Genomic DNA, 14,471 nt, shown 5'->3' with positions numbered 1-14,471 from the left:
TGGAGTACTCTGGGAAATTAGTGGGAGAATTTACACTTGGGAGGCCCATTAAAAATTCTGACTTTTCCATCATTTATTCCAGTATCAGTTGTTCTGTCTTAAACTATGTCATAAACCTCTCTTTATACTTTTGGAATTAAGTAATGTTGTGAGTTATTATGAAATCTTATTCTTTCATTCTGAAGATCAATCTTTAATTTTGAGAACAACACAATTTGCATTATGATGTGAGACTGTAATGCACCAATAAAAGCACATTAAAAGAAAAAAAAAATTCTGACTTTTCGCCGGGCATGGTGGCACACACTTGTAATCTCCACGCTTGGGAGGCAGAGACAGGAAGATCGCGCAGGTTTGAAGCCAGAGACTCTGTTTCCAAATGAAATATAAAAAATAGGTCTGGGAGTGTAGCTCGGAGGTAGAAGGGTTCCATCCCCAGTACCACCAAAAAAAAAAAAAAAAAAAAAAAAAAGCTGCCTTTTCAGCATTTTTAAAGAAGGGTAACATGTTAACAAAATACATTTTAGAATTATAAAAAGATAATTAAAAGCTGGGTGTGGGGGTGACATCTGTAATCCCAGTACATGAAAGGCTGAAACAACAAGATTTCAGGTTCAAAGCCAGTAGCAGCAACTTAGGGAGACCTTGTTTCAAAATTAAAAATAAAATAGGGCTGGGGGTAAACCTCTGAGGTCTAATGCCCCTGGGTTCCATTCTCTCATTTATTCTCTCTCTCTCTCTCTCTCTCTCTCTCTCTCTCTCTCTCTCTCTCTCTCTCACACACACACACACACACACACACACACACACACACACACACAAGGAAGCAGTGCAAAACATAAAACATGGTTATAATATTTGTGCTCAGGACTTTATATATCTAACAAAAAGATAAAAGAAGTCATTTCTTTACTGTGCTTGCTTTTGAAAACTTTGCCAGGCCTTACTTCTTAATATTGGTAGTTGGGAGGAAGTTTTCTGTGAGTTTCATATTTGTTCTTGTTTTATAAGGGAGGTAGTGATTGCCTTTTGTTCTGGACTATCTTTTCAGGGATGTTTCTATAGTGAAGGGCTGTGGAGATGGGTGGTGTTTCCCCCTGGAGCACGGCCACTCGTGCACATTTCAAAAGATTTGGGTTTCCTCAACTCAGGGCTGCTCTCCTGTAATGCAGCCCACAGGCATTAATCTAAGTCTAACCCCACCACTCCTGTGGACTTGAAGGGAAGAGAGAATAAAATCCTTTGTCTCTGACTTGGGAATCTTGTGTCTTTTGCACACATTCATGAAACCATAGTAGGCCAACATATTATCTTGAAAGTAGGGTAATTTTAGACCCTGAGTGTTCTGACATCAGACTTTATTCCCTGCATGTAAAAATGTCTGTCCAAGTAATACCACTGCCATCATGCTTCAGTGTTTACTATATGTGGCACGTTCCATCTGAATTTTGTGACGGTGACTCTGAAAATTCTCTGAGATACAACAGTGTTATTTTAGCGTCTTTATAGGATATTGCTGATAGGATGTTACAAAATATTAAAGGGCTTACATCTGGAGTTTTGCTTTGAAATGAATTTAGGGAACTTCATAATTCTTTTTTAGCACACACACATATGAGCTATAATTTGATTTATATGAATCAATTGTTTGCTTTTGCTTTTCCTTCAATATGTTTTGAATGAATTGAAGAAGCTTTTAAGATATATATTTTCAAGCCGGGCGTGGTGGCATATGCTTGTAATCCCAGAGTTCGGGAGGCTGAGACCTGGAGGATCGCGGTTCGCAGACAGCCTCAGCTACTTAGTGAGGTCCTTTGCAACTCAGTGAGACCCGGTTTCAAAATAAAAATAAATAAATAAAAAATAGGGCAGGGAGTGTAGCTCGGAGGTCAAATGCCCCTGGGTTCCATCCCCAGACCCTCAAAAAAAAAAGATATATATTTTCAAATCATTAACTAATATTTATTATGTAAATAATTCTACCTGATCATCAGTTCTGAAACCTCAAGTCATATTCACCCAGATGATCGAGTCCCTCAGCCATCTTTTCTCTCCTCTGCTTGAATTCACATGATCTGTCATAATTTTCAGATATTGTGTATTCAAGCAGTAAAAATCACTTTATATTATCCTCTGCAAAGGTAAATCTGTTGCAAGATTCATGATATGTAGCCCATAGCCAAATAGTAATGATTTTTGCATTTTATGCTGTTTCTTATTTATTCTATGGCTTCCTTCCATGGTACAAATAATTGAAACTGGGCTATAATAATTGTTGCATTTTGCTCAAAATACTTAGACTAGAAAAAATTAGTGACTCAAATAAATTAACAGCACTTCTTGTCCCTTAGAACAAGTCTAATGAAAATATATTTGTAAGTATAGAAAATTCTTAAGCAGAAATACAAATTAAATTTTACTTCAATTTTTAATTGCCCTCAGCCTTTTAAAAATTTTAAGTGTTTTATTAACAAGTAAAGAATAAGGAGTCAAGTTTAAATAAAATATTCATGCCCATCTCAAAATTTAAGGAAAATATCGGTACTATTACTTCTGGTATGATCCCCTTATTATCCCCCTCACACTTTCTTATCTCATTGGATATATCTACTATTCTAAAATTAGTGCTTATAAATCACAGGGTTTTTTTTTTTTTTGGCACTGGGGATAAAACCCACAGGCATTCTACCTCCAGACTGTACTTCCAGACTTATTTATTTATTTTTTGAAACAGGGTCTCACTAAGTTGCTGAGAGCCTCACTGAGTTGCTAAGGCTGGATTTGAACCTGTGATTCTCCTGTCTCAGCTTCCTAAGTACTAGGATTACAAGCGTGTGGCACCAGATATATATGTATATGATTTTATATTTTTTTATATTTTTATTTGGAAACAGGGTCTCTTAAACCAGCAAGTCTGGCTTCGAATCTGCGTGATCCTCCTGTCTCCACCTCCCAAGAGCGGGGATTACAAGCGTGTGCCACCACATCCGGCTGCCACCAGATTTTTTAAAATGGATAAGCCACGAATATTTGCATTTCTTAACATTTTAGTTTTTCATGTTTTTGCTCATTACATCGCAGATAAAGAATGTATTAATTATTCCTCTTTTATGATTTTGCTTTGCACTTAATGTTATGGCTCCAAGCTCATCCACTCATTTCCACTGCTGCTTAGCCCTTCACTGGTGACCATGCTGCAGCGTCTTCATCCGTTCTACCCTTGATGGAGATGTGTTGCTTTCATTTTGTTTTTCTAAACAGTGTGATACAGAAGATCTGTAGGAACCTCCTAGGGTATAGATGCAAGAGTAAATGGCAGTAGCCTTGAAGCAGGCAATTTAGCAGAGGGCTATACAAATACTTTACATGTGGTATGGAGCATGAACAGTTTCAAGAGAAAATATTTCCAGAACTTTCCCGCCAAAAGGTTTCCCATGATGTACCTTCTTTTCATTTCGTATGCAACAAATTTCTTCCTCCACTTACAAAACACATACCTAACACATATTCTAAGCTAATCTTACCATTATGGTTTTTTTTTTTTTTTTTTTTGGTGGTACTGGGGTTCCTGGAAGCCCTTCTACCTCAGGGCTAAACTCCCAGACCTATTTTTACATTTTTATTTGGAAACAGGGTCTCCTAAGCCAGCGCGCGCAGCTGGCTTCGAACCTGTGCGATCCTCCTGTCTCTGCCTCCCAAGCACGGGGATTACAAGCGTGTGCCACCACACCCGGCAAAAGAATAATTTTAAATACTGCTCCAGGATGGTTTTGAGAAAGTGAATTATTTGAATGTCTGTTATGACTGAATGGTATCCAAACAAAATCCTTATGTTAAAGTACCAAGCTCTGATATCACAGGCTGTGTTTGTAGATAAGGTCTTTAAAAATGCAATTAAGTTCAAATAATATCTCTGGGTGGGTCCTAATCCAATATGACTAAGAAGAGAAGATTAGGACACAGACCTGTACATGGAAGAAGACAATGTAAAGACACAGGGACAAGATAGCCATCTCTTAGCCAAGAAAATAAGCCATATATATATATATATATATATATATATATATATATATATATATATATATATAATTTTGTGATACTGGAGATTGAATTCAGGAGTATTCTACCTTTGAGCTATACCCCAGTTCTTTATATGTATATATATTTTGAAACAGTGTGTCAGTAAGTTGCTGCATGCTGGCCTCAAACCTGTGATCCTTCTGTTTTAGATCCCTATGTCCTGGGATTATGCCACTTACTATATGGTACTTTGTTACCAAAGCCTAGCAAGCTAAGATTCCTAGGTACAAGTCCTTTTGCAGGTCAGGTATTTTAGTCCTTTGACTTGAACAACATTGAAAAAATATCTAATTGAACTATTTGCATATTGGTCATTGGAAATCATTTTTGTGATAAGATATTTATGTGATTTTGGCACATATCTTGAAAGTAGCTCAAAGATTGAGTTATATGGTAATAGCCATATCTCCTTCATGCCCCTTTTATCGATGTGCAAAGATTTTCTCAGAGGCTATATCTATAGAAACAAAACTAGGAAACACTGCCTAGCCTTTGAATTCTAGCAAAGACCAATATTTATCCACAAATAATTTGCAAAGTCATCTCATTAGGAGATAGCTTATTATTATTTTAGTGTTTGATAATATTTATAAAATTAGAAAATATATTTAATGCTGTTTTGCTTATTGTGTACTATTTATAAAGTGAACTCAATCTAAAATTGATTTAAACATTTAAAAATTTAATTTTAATGAATATTTTTATTGTATAGAAGAAATATTAATTAAATACTTTCAGGCTTAGAATATATGGCATGAAAGTAAAATTTAGTAGGAAAAAAGACTTTGAGAAGATACAGGAGCAAAAAAAAAAAAAAAAAACAACACTGGAAAAAAAGTCATTCTGTTGAAGACCCTATTTTAGTGTTTCCTAAATAGATGTTGGTGAGTGTCAAGTTACTGTGCTATTTACATCCCATTGGAAACATTTAACAAAATGATGTAATAGTCTTATTTTAAAAGGTCAGTAGTTACCACATACTGGCGCTTACATCATTTGCAACTCTTTAAAACTTAGGGTAGAAACATGGATGGTGATATAAAAATATGACACAGTGTATAGTTTTATAAAATTCTTTTAGATGTGTAATAGCACAAAAGTTTAAAGAACACTGCTTGATAACTACATAGAGGATTGCTGTCTTATGGAATATGCTTATCATCAATTTCACAAAAGAATTTCACACCACAGAGATACATAAGAGCATATCAAAGTAAATTCTTTCCCTCTATCTTCACCAATTAATAGAATTATCATTTTTACCAATATGCTGCTATACCTACTAATATCTTATTATGCTTTGAATTTATTTGTATTTTCCCTGATGACTAGTTAGATTGAGGAATTTTTAAATAAACTTTTTAGCTTATGGGTTTCTCTTTTCTGTGAAGAGCCTATTCAAGCTTTTGCACATATATTTTCTTTTGGGTTGTTTGTGTGTTTTTCTCACTGCTCTGAAACAATTCTTGACATATTCTGGCTACCCTTTCTCAATTATATGTGTTAAGGATATTTTTTTCTAGCTCATGAATTTTATTTTATAGAATTATTTGGTAAACAGAAATTCCAGCACATCTTCACATCTTATTTAAAATTATTCCCAACATCAAAATTATAAAAATTTACTGTGTTCTGAAATTTCCCCTTCTGATTCTTTTGTAAATTCATTTTGTAGCTCTGTGTAATTGTATCCAATTTCATTCTTCTCACATCAATGATAATTATAGCACCTAGTATTGAAAACACCACCCTTTACTCATTGACCCCAAATGCCAGTAGCACCAATAATCAACTTTCCTTACATGCACAGGTCTGTGTCTGGGGTCTCTACTGGGTTTCATTGGCTACCTTGTCTCTACTTATGTTGGCAACTCATCAAACTCATCTCATTCTGGGCACACCACACTGCCCAGTTACTTGTACAATTTAATGTGGCCTTGTGACTGCATCCTACATGGAATGAACACAGAATCTGTGTGAAACACCTCCATACCAGACCCCTACGTTTTTCCATGCGATCCTTCACAATCTGTCTTCTGTCATGCCTTTGGTAGATGCAAAGGTAACAGTGAGATATTTTGAGTCTGTAATCAATGGCAGGAGTTCAGGGCTTTGAATACCTGCATGCTGTGTCTCCCTTCTGGCAGGAGCTCCTCCCTCCCCCATCTGTGACCAACCTGTATTGGACCTAAGATAGCATTATCATTATTATCACCATTTGCTTAAATCTATATAGATAATTGAGAACTGTGTGATACTGACCTAAGATCACCCCCCCCCCGCCACACACATACATGGATTCAATCTCCTGCCTTTGTGTTCTTTTATTTTGAAAGAGTCTCACTGAATCTATGCACCTATCAGTTTTCTGACTTGCAGCCAACTTCATGAGGATGTAGACTGTTACTGGTGAAAGAGATTCAGGAGAGTGAATCCATTAATGTAAAGTAATATCTATTGATGAGGAGAAGGAAGACATCCGTTTCCTCAGGAGGCCATGACACACCTTACCTAATGGTTTATTTCCTATTCAGATTGGAGAAAGAGCACAACTATGCTAGAAAGTACATAAAAAAAAGTTACCAGGGCAACTGCACAAGAGAGGAGCACGGAGGCCAGCACTGAAATGCATGTCATTTTCATATGTGGACAGTTTTTTAAAATCTGAGCATGGCCCTGCTCCAATGAATGGTGAATATTGTCAATAGTTGTCCTACCTGAACAGAAACCATATTAAGAATCTTGTTTTAAAATTTAAAGGCAAATGTTTCTATTTACAATCCTTCAGCATTGTGGAGAACAACATTGTGCTGTCTTGAATATATGGCGGCAGCCCGACATGGTGGCTAAGTCCGTGGCCTTGGCTTGCTGTTTACTCCTGGCTGTGTTGCGGCCATGGCTGTGTCTCTGAGCAATCGACTTGCCCTTTCAGTGTCGGCTCATTTGTGAGATGGAGAGATGATAGGGGACTTGTTTCATAGGGTTGCTGAGAAGTAGATGACGTGAAATTTGTAAAACATCTAGAACAACTTCTAGCACTTAGTAAGTTTTGTTAAATGTAGGTCATCTCATGTGAGAAATCTGAGCGAGTGACTATAAACTTGAGGCAATTAGGTGAAAAAGATGAAAAATTCAAAATGAATGATAGTAGAATTAGAAAGATATATTATTCAAATAGAATATACAAATAAACATAAGTTCATATTCTGGTCATATAATTTGATATATCTGTGTTTAGTTACTAAAAAAAATACATATAAAGCCTTTCCACATTTTTATTTATTTATTTAGTTTTGGTGGTAGCTACCTCTGAACTAGACTCCGAGCCCTTTTTATTTTTTTTATTTTGAAACAAGGTCTTCCTAGGTTGCTGAGGTTGTCCTTGAACCTGCGATCCTCTTGTCTTAGTTTCTGAAGTACTGGGATTACAGGCATGCACCACCATGCCCAGCTACAGAACAAATTTTAAGATTTTTTTAAAGGGCGATTGCCAAAGGAGCCCAAATTATTAATGTCTTTTTTATAAAAAGTATTATGAAAAAATTGAAAAATTATGAAGCAAACAACTCTTTATTGATACATAAACACATGCAATAAATACAATAGAAATATTATACTTGAGGGTACAAATTTAATTGTTTTGTTATCTTTCTCCAAATACTGTAAAATATATTTTAGGGTGACCAATGCATAAACTCAGAAAAGACAAAAAGAACAAGATAATTAAAAATATATAATGCTTTATTGTCAAAAATAGACAAACTTTAATTTCCTTTAACAGGAATTTTTAATTTAAAAGCCTTGGTAAGCCATCACCCTATTGTAAGTATAACAGGCAAGAGACTGAAGGACAACTGTTAGTGGAAAAAGATAACAGTTTTACATCCATGTGGAGAAGCCTCACCCATAGTCAGTGGTAGCGACTCTAAAATATTTACAGAAACAGAGTGACCTTCTGAGTCGTGGATAATTACAGACATAAAACAACATTGACTGTCTATTGGCCTAGTCCTATGAAGACTGGCTTTGTGAAATCTTTCCAAGCATTTGAAGAGTTAAGTTAGAACACCTGCTCCTTTGAACAGTGACATTTTAGGTCACCTTCAGGATCAGTATCAGGATCACACCTGTTTTTGTAACACCAGGATGAAGACATCTGTCCCTACCACTCCGTCTCAGGATGTCTGAAATGGTGCTAATAGCTTGGGCAGAAGACCTGAATAAACCCCTATTCATGACCCACAGAAAGGATGTGAAGACCATACTGAATTCAAAATTGTCATGTGGGGCTTAATTCTCTCATTAACATAAAAAAGAAACAGATAAAACTCTAGTTAGTTGGAATAAGACAAAAAAGGCCTTCATTATTCTCTAGGGACAGGTACGAATGGTGAAAAGAAACTGGATGTGTGCACTTAATAAACATCTGGAACATGATTTTCATTTTCTAGTCTGTAGTACAAACCAGATCTCCAGAGCCAAAGCAGATGTTGTAAATATAAACACCTCCATAATCAAAAGTGGCAGTGTGTAGTTACCTTCTTTGAAGCTAAAGAGAGATAGCTCAATTCCCAGAGAAGGCCAGAGATGTGATAACACTGACATGTGAGATGGTTCATCTGAGATTCAGCATATTCAACACTGAAAAGAAGTTATATTACCCAGTGAATCTGGATGGGACTGGATCTAAGAACTCTGTTCCTATTGTAATAGGTTGGTTTTCCTTCTTTACTGGAATCAACTACATGCAAAAAAAAAAAAGTTTGACATTTCATTTTTCCAATTTAAAGACAACATTTGATATTTAAGAACTAAGAAAACCCAGGTTATATTATACCATGTAGTCACTGAGTAATATTGTGGTTACTGAAGTGAGGTTCGAGTTTTTGTTGTCTCCTGCAAGCAGTCCTGTTGTTGCTGTGGCATCCAACTCTTATCTAAGGTGAAGTTTTCATTAAGTAAGTTTACTCATTTAGTTCTACCCTCTCCTCTAAAAACTCTGAATTCCAGTAGAAAACTGGGAGAAGTTTTCTGGCATAGGCTTCTGGATGTTTAGATGGGCTTGGTACCATTTAGTAAGAGTCTGTGATTGAAAGTGTCATTTTGAGAACTTAGAGGGAAAATAGCCAGATCTGGTTTACATGGTTTATAACCAAAACTACCTGCAAAAAGTTGTGAAACAAAACATAAAACTAAAGTGAACTGCTTCCTTTTCTTCCTTATTCCACTTCATTCCATTCTGCAAAAAAGAAAATGTGATATTTGCAGAAAATGTACATTCTCTTGGATTATCTCTCGGAAGCCACAAAATCAGCCATTTAGCTGCGGTTGCTATGAATGAGAAACACAGAAAAGAAGATGGCCTAAATTTAAGGGTTCTTGTTGAGGGCAGGCAGGGCACTACAAATGACTTTCATTGAGTACCGGCAGAGCTTTATTATCCAATCACAAAAGAACCTTTAATTTTGTTTAATTCTTAGCATTCTTCAATGACTGTGGTTCCAATCAGAGAATAAAGTTTTTTCTTAACAAGTCGAAATCCTGAACTGAGGATCAGAGTTCGCCTAAAGCCCGATGTCAGGCGACCTCTACTAAAGAGAAAGTCCCTGAAGCTAGTCCATGAGCAGGTCTCCTGCTTAAACACCAGGGTCAGCTCGAAAGTGGGCACCACACTAGCGTCACACACAATCCTATCCAGCTTTTTACATACATTTTCAATTTCCAAGTTCACGTGTATCACACAACCCCGAAGGCCACAGGGTTCCGTGGAGGACAGTCGCAGGACATCTTGAGCGATTCTCTGGGTCAGTTTCTCAGGGACAAGGACCTTTGAGCAACCGAGTTTGGTCTGCTTTGATTTGGACAGACAGTTCTCTAGCATTTTAGCCAAATTCTGGCAGGTTGTCTCCTCAAATACCACCTCGTTGAGATTGGGTTCAGGAACAACATAATCCCAGTAGTCAAAATCTGTAAGAAATTAAAGATTCAGATAAGAGGAGAGCGATCCAGAAGTAAGTAAAATACAACAAGATAGCAACGATATAGGCTTCTATGTATCCTATCTATCTGCATTTAGTGGTTTTTTTTTTTTTTTGAGTCAGTGAACTTAATTTGCTGTTAACTAGCTAGGTAATACAGAGTCGTTTAATCTCTCAAGACTGAAAGCACATCTATAAAATACAGGTTTTTGATAAATAAGGTGGATTGGATATAATCATTTATCTTTAAATTTATATGCATATGCAGACAATCATAAAGACTACAACAAAATCTATTTGTGGTTATCTGAGGTTACTACTGATTTTTCTTTCTTGGTTTACTTGGTTACTTGGTTTTACAGAGAACATTGCATTACTTCTGGCATAAAAACAGTAATAATTTTTTTTTTTGGACTAAGGGTCTGTTGCTTGCTAATTATAGGAATGCACTTATCATAAAATAACATTTTTTGCTATTGTTTTTAAGTGCTCTTGATGAACTATATCGAAGATCTTTCACATTTGTGTTTCTCTTTAAAAATCCTCACTGGAATGGCCCGGAGACCCAATTTTAGCTTCAGCCTCTTTGCTCAGAGAAGAGAGGACCTTTGAGGTTCACGAGGTTATTTATAACTGGCTTGGTAGTTTTTCTTAGCCAAGCAAAACAAAATCGTCCCAGGAAAACAAAATTAGATTTGCTCAAAGGAAAAAAGATAGCTCTGCATTTGGTCACCTACCTCCCAAATTAATCCTACCACTTGGCAGGACGCCGAGCCACACAGTCCCCAGAGCAGGGAGCACCGGCAGATGCGCTGCCTGCTACTTTGCACTTCCCTCTCGCCACTTCATGTGTACACCTACATCATCTTTTAATAGGTAATGCATGGCAAATTATAAGGGCTCTATATTTTATCTAGGCTGAAGATATGTAACTTTAGAGTTGTGGCCTTATAAAATTAGGCCATCACCTAATTGCACCTTCTAAATGCGGAAAGCCCAAAATGCTTAAGCAACTTATCCATGATCTTCCTGCTCTTTGGTGGCAGAGCCATGTGTTAACTTAGAAACTGCTGTTTCAAATTGCAAATGAGGAGTCTAGCATCACTGCAGTTATAAAGTTTCCTTCTGACATTAAAAGTGGATCAGTGGGGACATCCACAAATAGAACTCCACTCACTAATAAAAAGGAACACACTGATATAAGCAAAGACAGAAAGATCTCCAAAATACTGAGAGTGGGGAAGAAACCTGATACAAAATAATACACGTTCTATCAATCCATTTATGTGAATCTCTAAAGGCAAAACTAACTTATGGTAACAAAAAGCAGATGGGTGTTTCCTGGGGAAGGGGAAGAGTGGGCACGGATGACAAAAAAGTACATGGAAATTTGGGGGGTGAGTGAGATGAAACTACATGCACAAGCAAATATACTGTTTAAAAGACACGTACCTGTGCACTTAACCTCACAAGCACGCGGGGTAAGGAACTTAATCCTAGCAGCCGACCACAACAATGCAAACCTCCAGTATTTTATTTTTGCTACTTTTGTTTCTTCTGGACAGACGATGCTACAAAGTTTGGGGAGGGATCTCGGGTAGACTCTGTGGCATCCTCCACCTAGAGGGAGCGAAATCGCCCACCTGCGGACTAGATCTACCTAGCTAGGGCTGCGCCCTTTGGAGTGCAGAAAGGTGGGTAGCTGGGAAACTCACCACTTAGCAGGTTCTCGGGATGATAGCCACGGTTCAGCAACTCTGAAATACTGGCCGGATTCTTACTGCTCAAACTGCCAGTTGCAACCATGGTCAACGGCTCTGTTTCCCTCGCGGGGCAGAACGGACTTTCTGGGTCGCTGGAAAAAAGGAGGAGAGACTACAGATTTGCAAACGCAGGTGAGACGTGCAGAGGCTCCTAAGTAAAATGCCCGGCGTCGCGGGCGCGAACGAGCCCAGACATTGCTTTTCCAAAGACAGGAACCAGCCTCTCTCCGCGACTCAAGTTTACAAAGCCGGGGTAGCGCAGACGCACTACAGCCACAACCTGAAACTAACTCCAAAGTTAGCTGAAGTAGGAAGCGACTTGCGCCTCGGAGCTCCCCAGCCCCTGCTTCCTCCACCGCACGGCTCACCTGCCGGGAGTTCACCCGGGCCGATGCAATCGCCCGCGATGCTCAGGGGTAAACCGAGGCAGGTACCCCCCCAGGAGCCCTCGACCCGGCAGCGACCCGCAGACCCAAGCAGCGATCGGCCGAGCGAACCAGCGCAGGCTCCTCTAAGCAGCCTCGCCTGCGGGCAGCGAGCACTTTATAGGTCCAGCCTCCTTTCCCGTCCCGGCCCGCCCACCTCCGCGCCGGCCAGGCCAGCCCCGCCCTCCCGGGCAGGTCGCATTTCAACCTTAGAGGGGCCAAGGCAGCCACTGGGAGTGGAGACGGAGCTTGGGGGGTCGCCTAGTTTGGCCACGGGTCACGGTGACCTTAATTCCGGGTGCACAACTCGCCAAAGAGTGTCCAGCTTCCCCGCGCCACTAACCTGGATTCTTTGGTGCGACTTCTCCCGGACGCGCGCGCCTTCACACCGAGGATGCCCGGGCCCTGGCTGAGATGCTCCCAGGCACTCGGAAGCTCTGCGCCCCTTGCTATCACCAGGATCTGAGGCTTTTCTGTGCCACCCTGGACACTGGTTTAAGTCGATCGTTTATGCAAATGTTTTGGCTTCAGATCCAGTCGACTCTACTCAGCACCCATCGTTTCTGCATGGTCCCCTCCTGCACGTGGTCAGGTCTGGTGAAGGCTTCCCAGCATTTTAGGAAGGGTCTTAATTACCCCATGCGCCCTGGGCTCCCCGGCATCCTCAGTGCTGCTACGTCTATGACTACAGTCTTTTCTCCACGGGAAGGGCATTCTATTAGACCTGGCCTCAGAGCACGGGAGCTTGAATCGAAGGAGAGTTTGCCAAGAAATTAAACAAAACCATTAGTGGGATCTTAGCTGCCTCCTCCGCCCGCCCCATTGTTGAGAGCAATTGCCATTCCCAGAGGCAGAAGTTGCTGGCGGGGCCCTGTTGGAAGGAACTTGGGCTTTGGCAGTGTTGACGGGGCTTGGAGGAATGAGAATACAGAGCTTTATATCCGGCTAGGGATAATCCCTGAGACGCTTCAGGCTCAGTCCTGAGCAGGAGTACACAGAGGAACCGAGGAGCCCTGAAAAGGGACAATATAGCAACGCACCGTAAACAAGAAGCCAGACATTATTCTTCCATCCTATTCCTGCCTTGGTGCACTAGTAGTGGAAGCCGGGCAGTCACAATAACCATGGGCAGTGAGAGGATGCCAACGTGGAGATGCCTGAAGAAGGGCTTTCTACAGTCCTAGGACCTAGCCTTGGCTCCTCTGTCCTTTAGAATTACATGTGGAGACTCCACCGGTCAGGGCCTTGAAAGGCAGGATCAGCTGTCCAGGCTAAAATCTCTTATTTAGAAAAACAACAGAAGGGTTAAGAAGAGTGTGATAAACAGATCAGTGGGAGGACATTCACAGGCAGAGCAGCAGAAATTAATGCCAGCTTGACAGTCCATTTTTAACTCAACGGAGGCAGCTGCACTGCCTGAAGGTCAGGCAAGCTAAGGCAAGAGATGCTGATAGGCTGGTCTTTGAAAGCACAGTTCCACATCTATTTCAATAACAAAAGTGGAAAGTAAACAAGCCCCTTTAAGCCAATTACAAAGCAGTGTCTGTGGCTAGTGTGTTCAGGACCCATAGATGGGCCCCTGGTTAGTTGTCTGATGCCAGCTGCTGGCAGTCTGTCGCCAGGCAGGCCACCGGAGGCCCGGGTCCTGGTCCTTATCTAGGCAGCATTATTAACTCATTAAGTCTCATTTTCTCAGATGTGGGACACCTTAAACACTTGAATTGAGCAACAAATAGACCACTTTTATTATCGTTTGAAATAAATAGTATGTTTTAAGAATTCTATTCTTTTGAGAAGAATAATAGGTGAATGGTTAGAGCATTTGGAAACATGTCCTCTCACATACATCATACATAAAAATGTATGCAATTTCGAATCTATTTTAATGTGAATTTAATATTCATCTAAATATTTGCAGTTAAAAACGTGGGACTCAGTGGGTTAAGGATCTTGCCTCTTACCTGCCTTTGAGGAGAGTTATTAGAATTAAGGTAATAAGGAATCTGAAACTATAGTAGTGAAATACAGAAACCACCTATTTCAATTTCCTTAGGGTATTTATGCACAACTCACAAACTAAGCACTCCCACAGGGCCAGAAATATCATGGGAAGTTCTAGAAAGTAGCAGCTACTCTTGGCTTACCTAGCTGAAATTTAGCAACACAATTTTGGGATTTTACTGCAGAAAACAATTTATCTATGTGCAGAAGACTTCAAATGTGAT

General features: G+C 39.5%; 1 protein-coding gene across 1 annotated transcript; it reads right to left on the bottom strand.

The window, feature by feature from the left end:
• Positions 1-9,446: 9,446 nt before the first annotated feature.
• Positions 9,447-11,864, bottom strand: DDIT4L (DNA damage inducible transcript 4 like; the record flags this gene model as incomplete). The annotated part of the gene is made up of 2 exons (XM_080697045.1): positions 9,447-10,047; positions 11,774-11,864. The coding sequence occupies 2 exons, from the start codon at positions 11,862-11,864 to the stop codon at positions 9,557-9,559; spliced, it is 582 nt and encodes a 193-aa protein (XP_080553171.1). The 3' UTR covers positions 9,447-9,556.
• Positions 11,865-14,471: the final 2,607 nt, after the last annotated feature.

This window comes from Muscardinus avellanarius (genome assembly GCF_963383645.1).
Source record: "Muscardinus avellanarius genome assembly, chromosome: 6".
Lineage (NCBI taxonomy): Eukaryota > Metazoa > Chordata > Mammalia > Rodentia > Gliridae > Muscardinus > Muscardinus avellanarius.
This window is presented reverse-complemented; position numbering and strand designations above follow the sequence as displayed.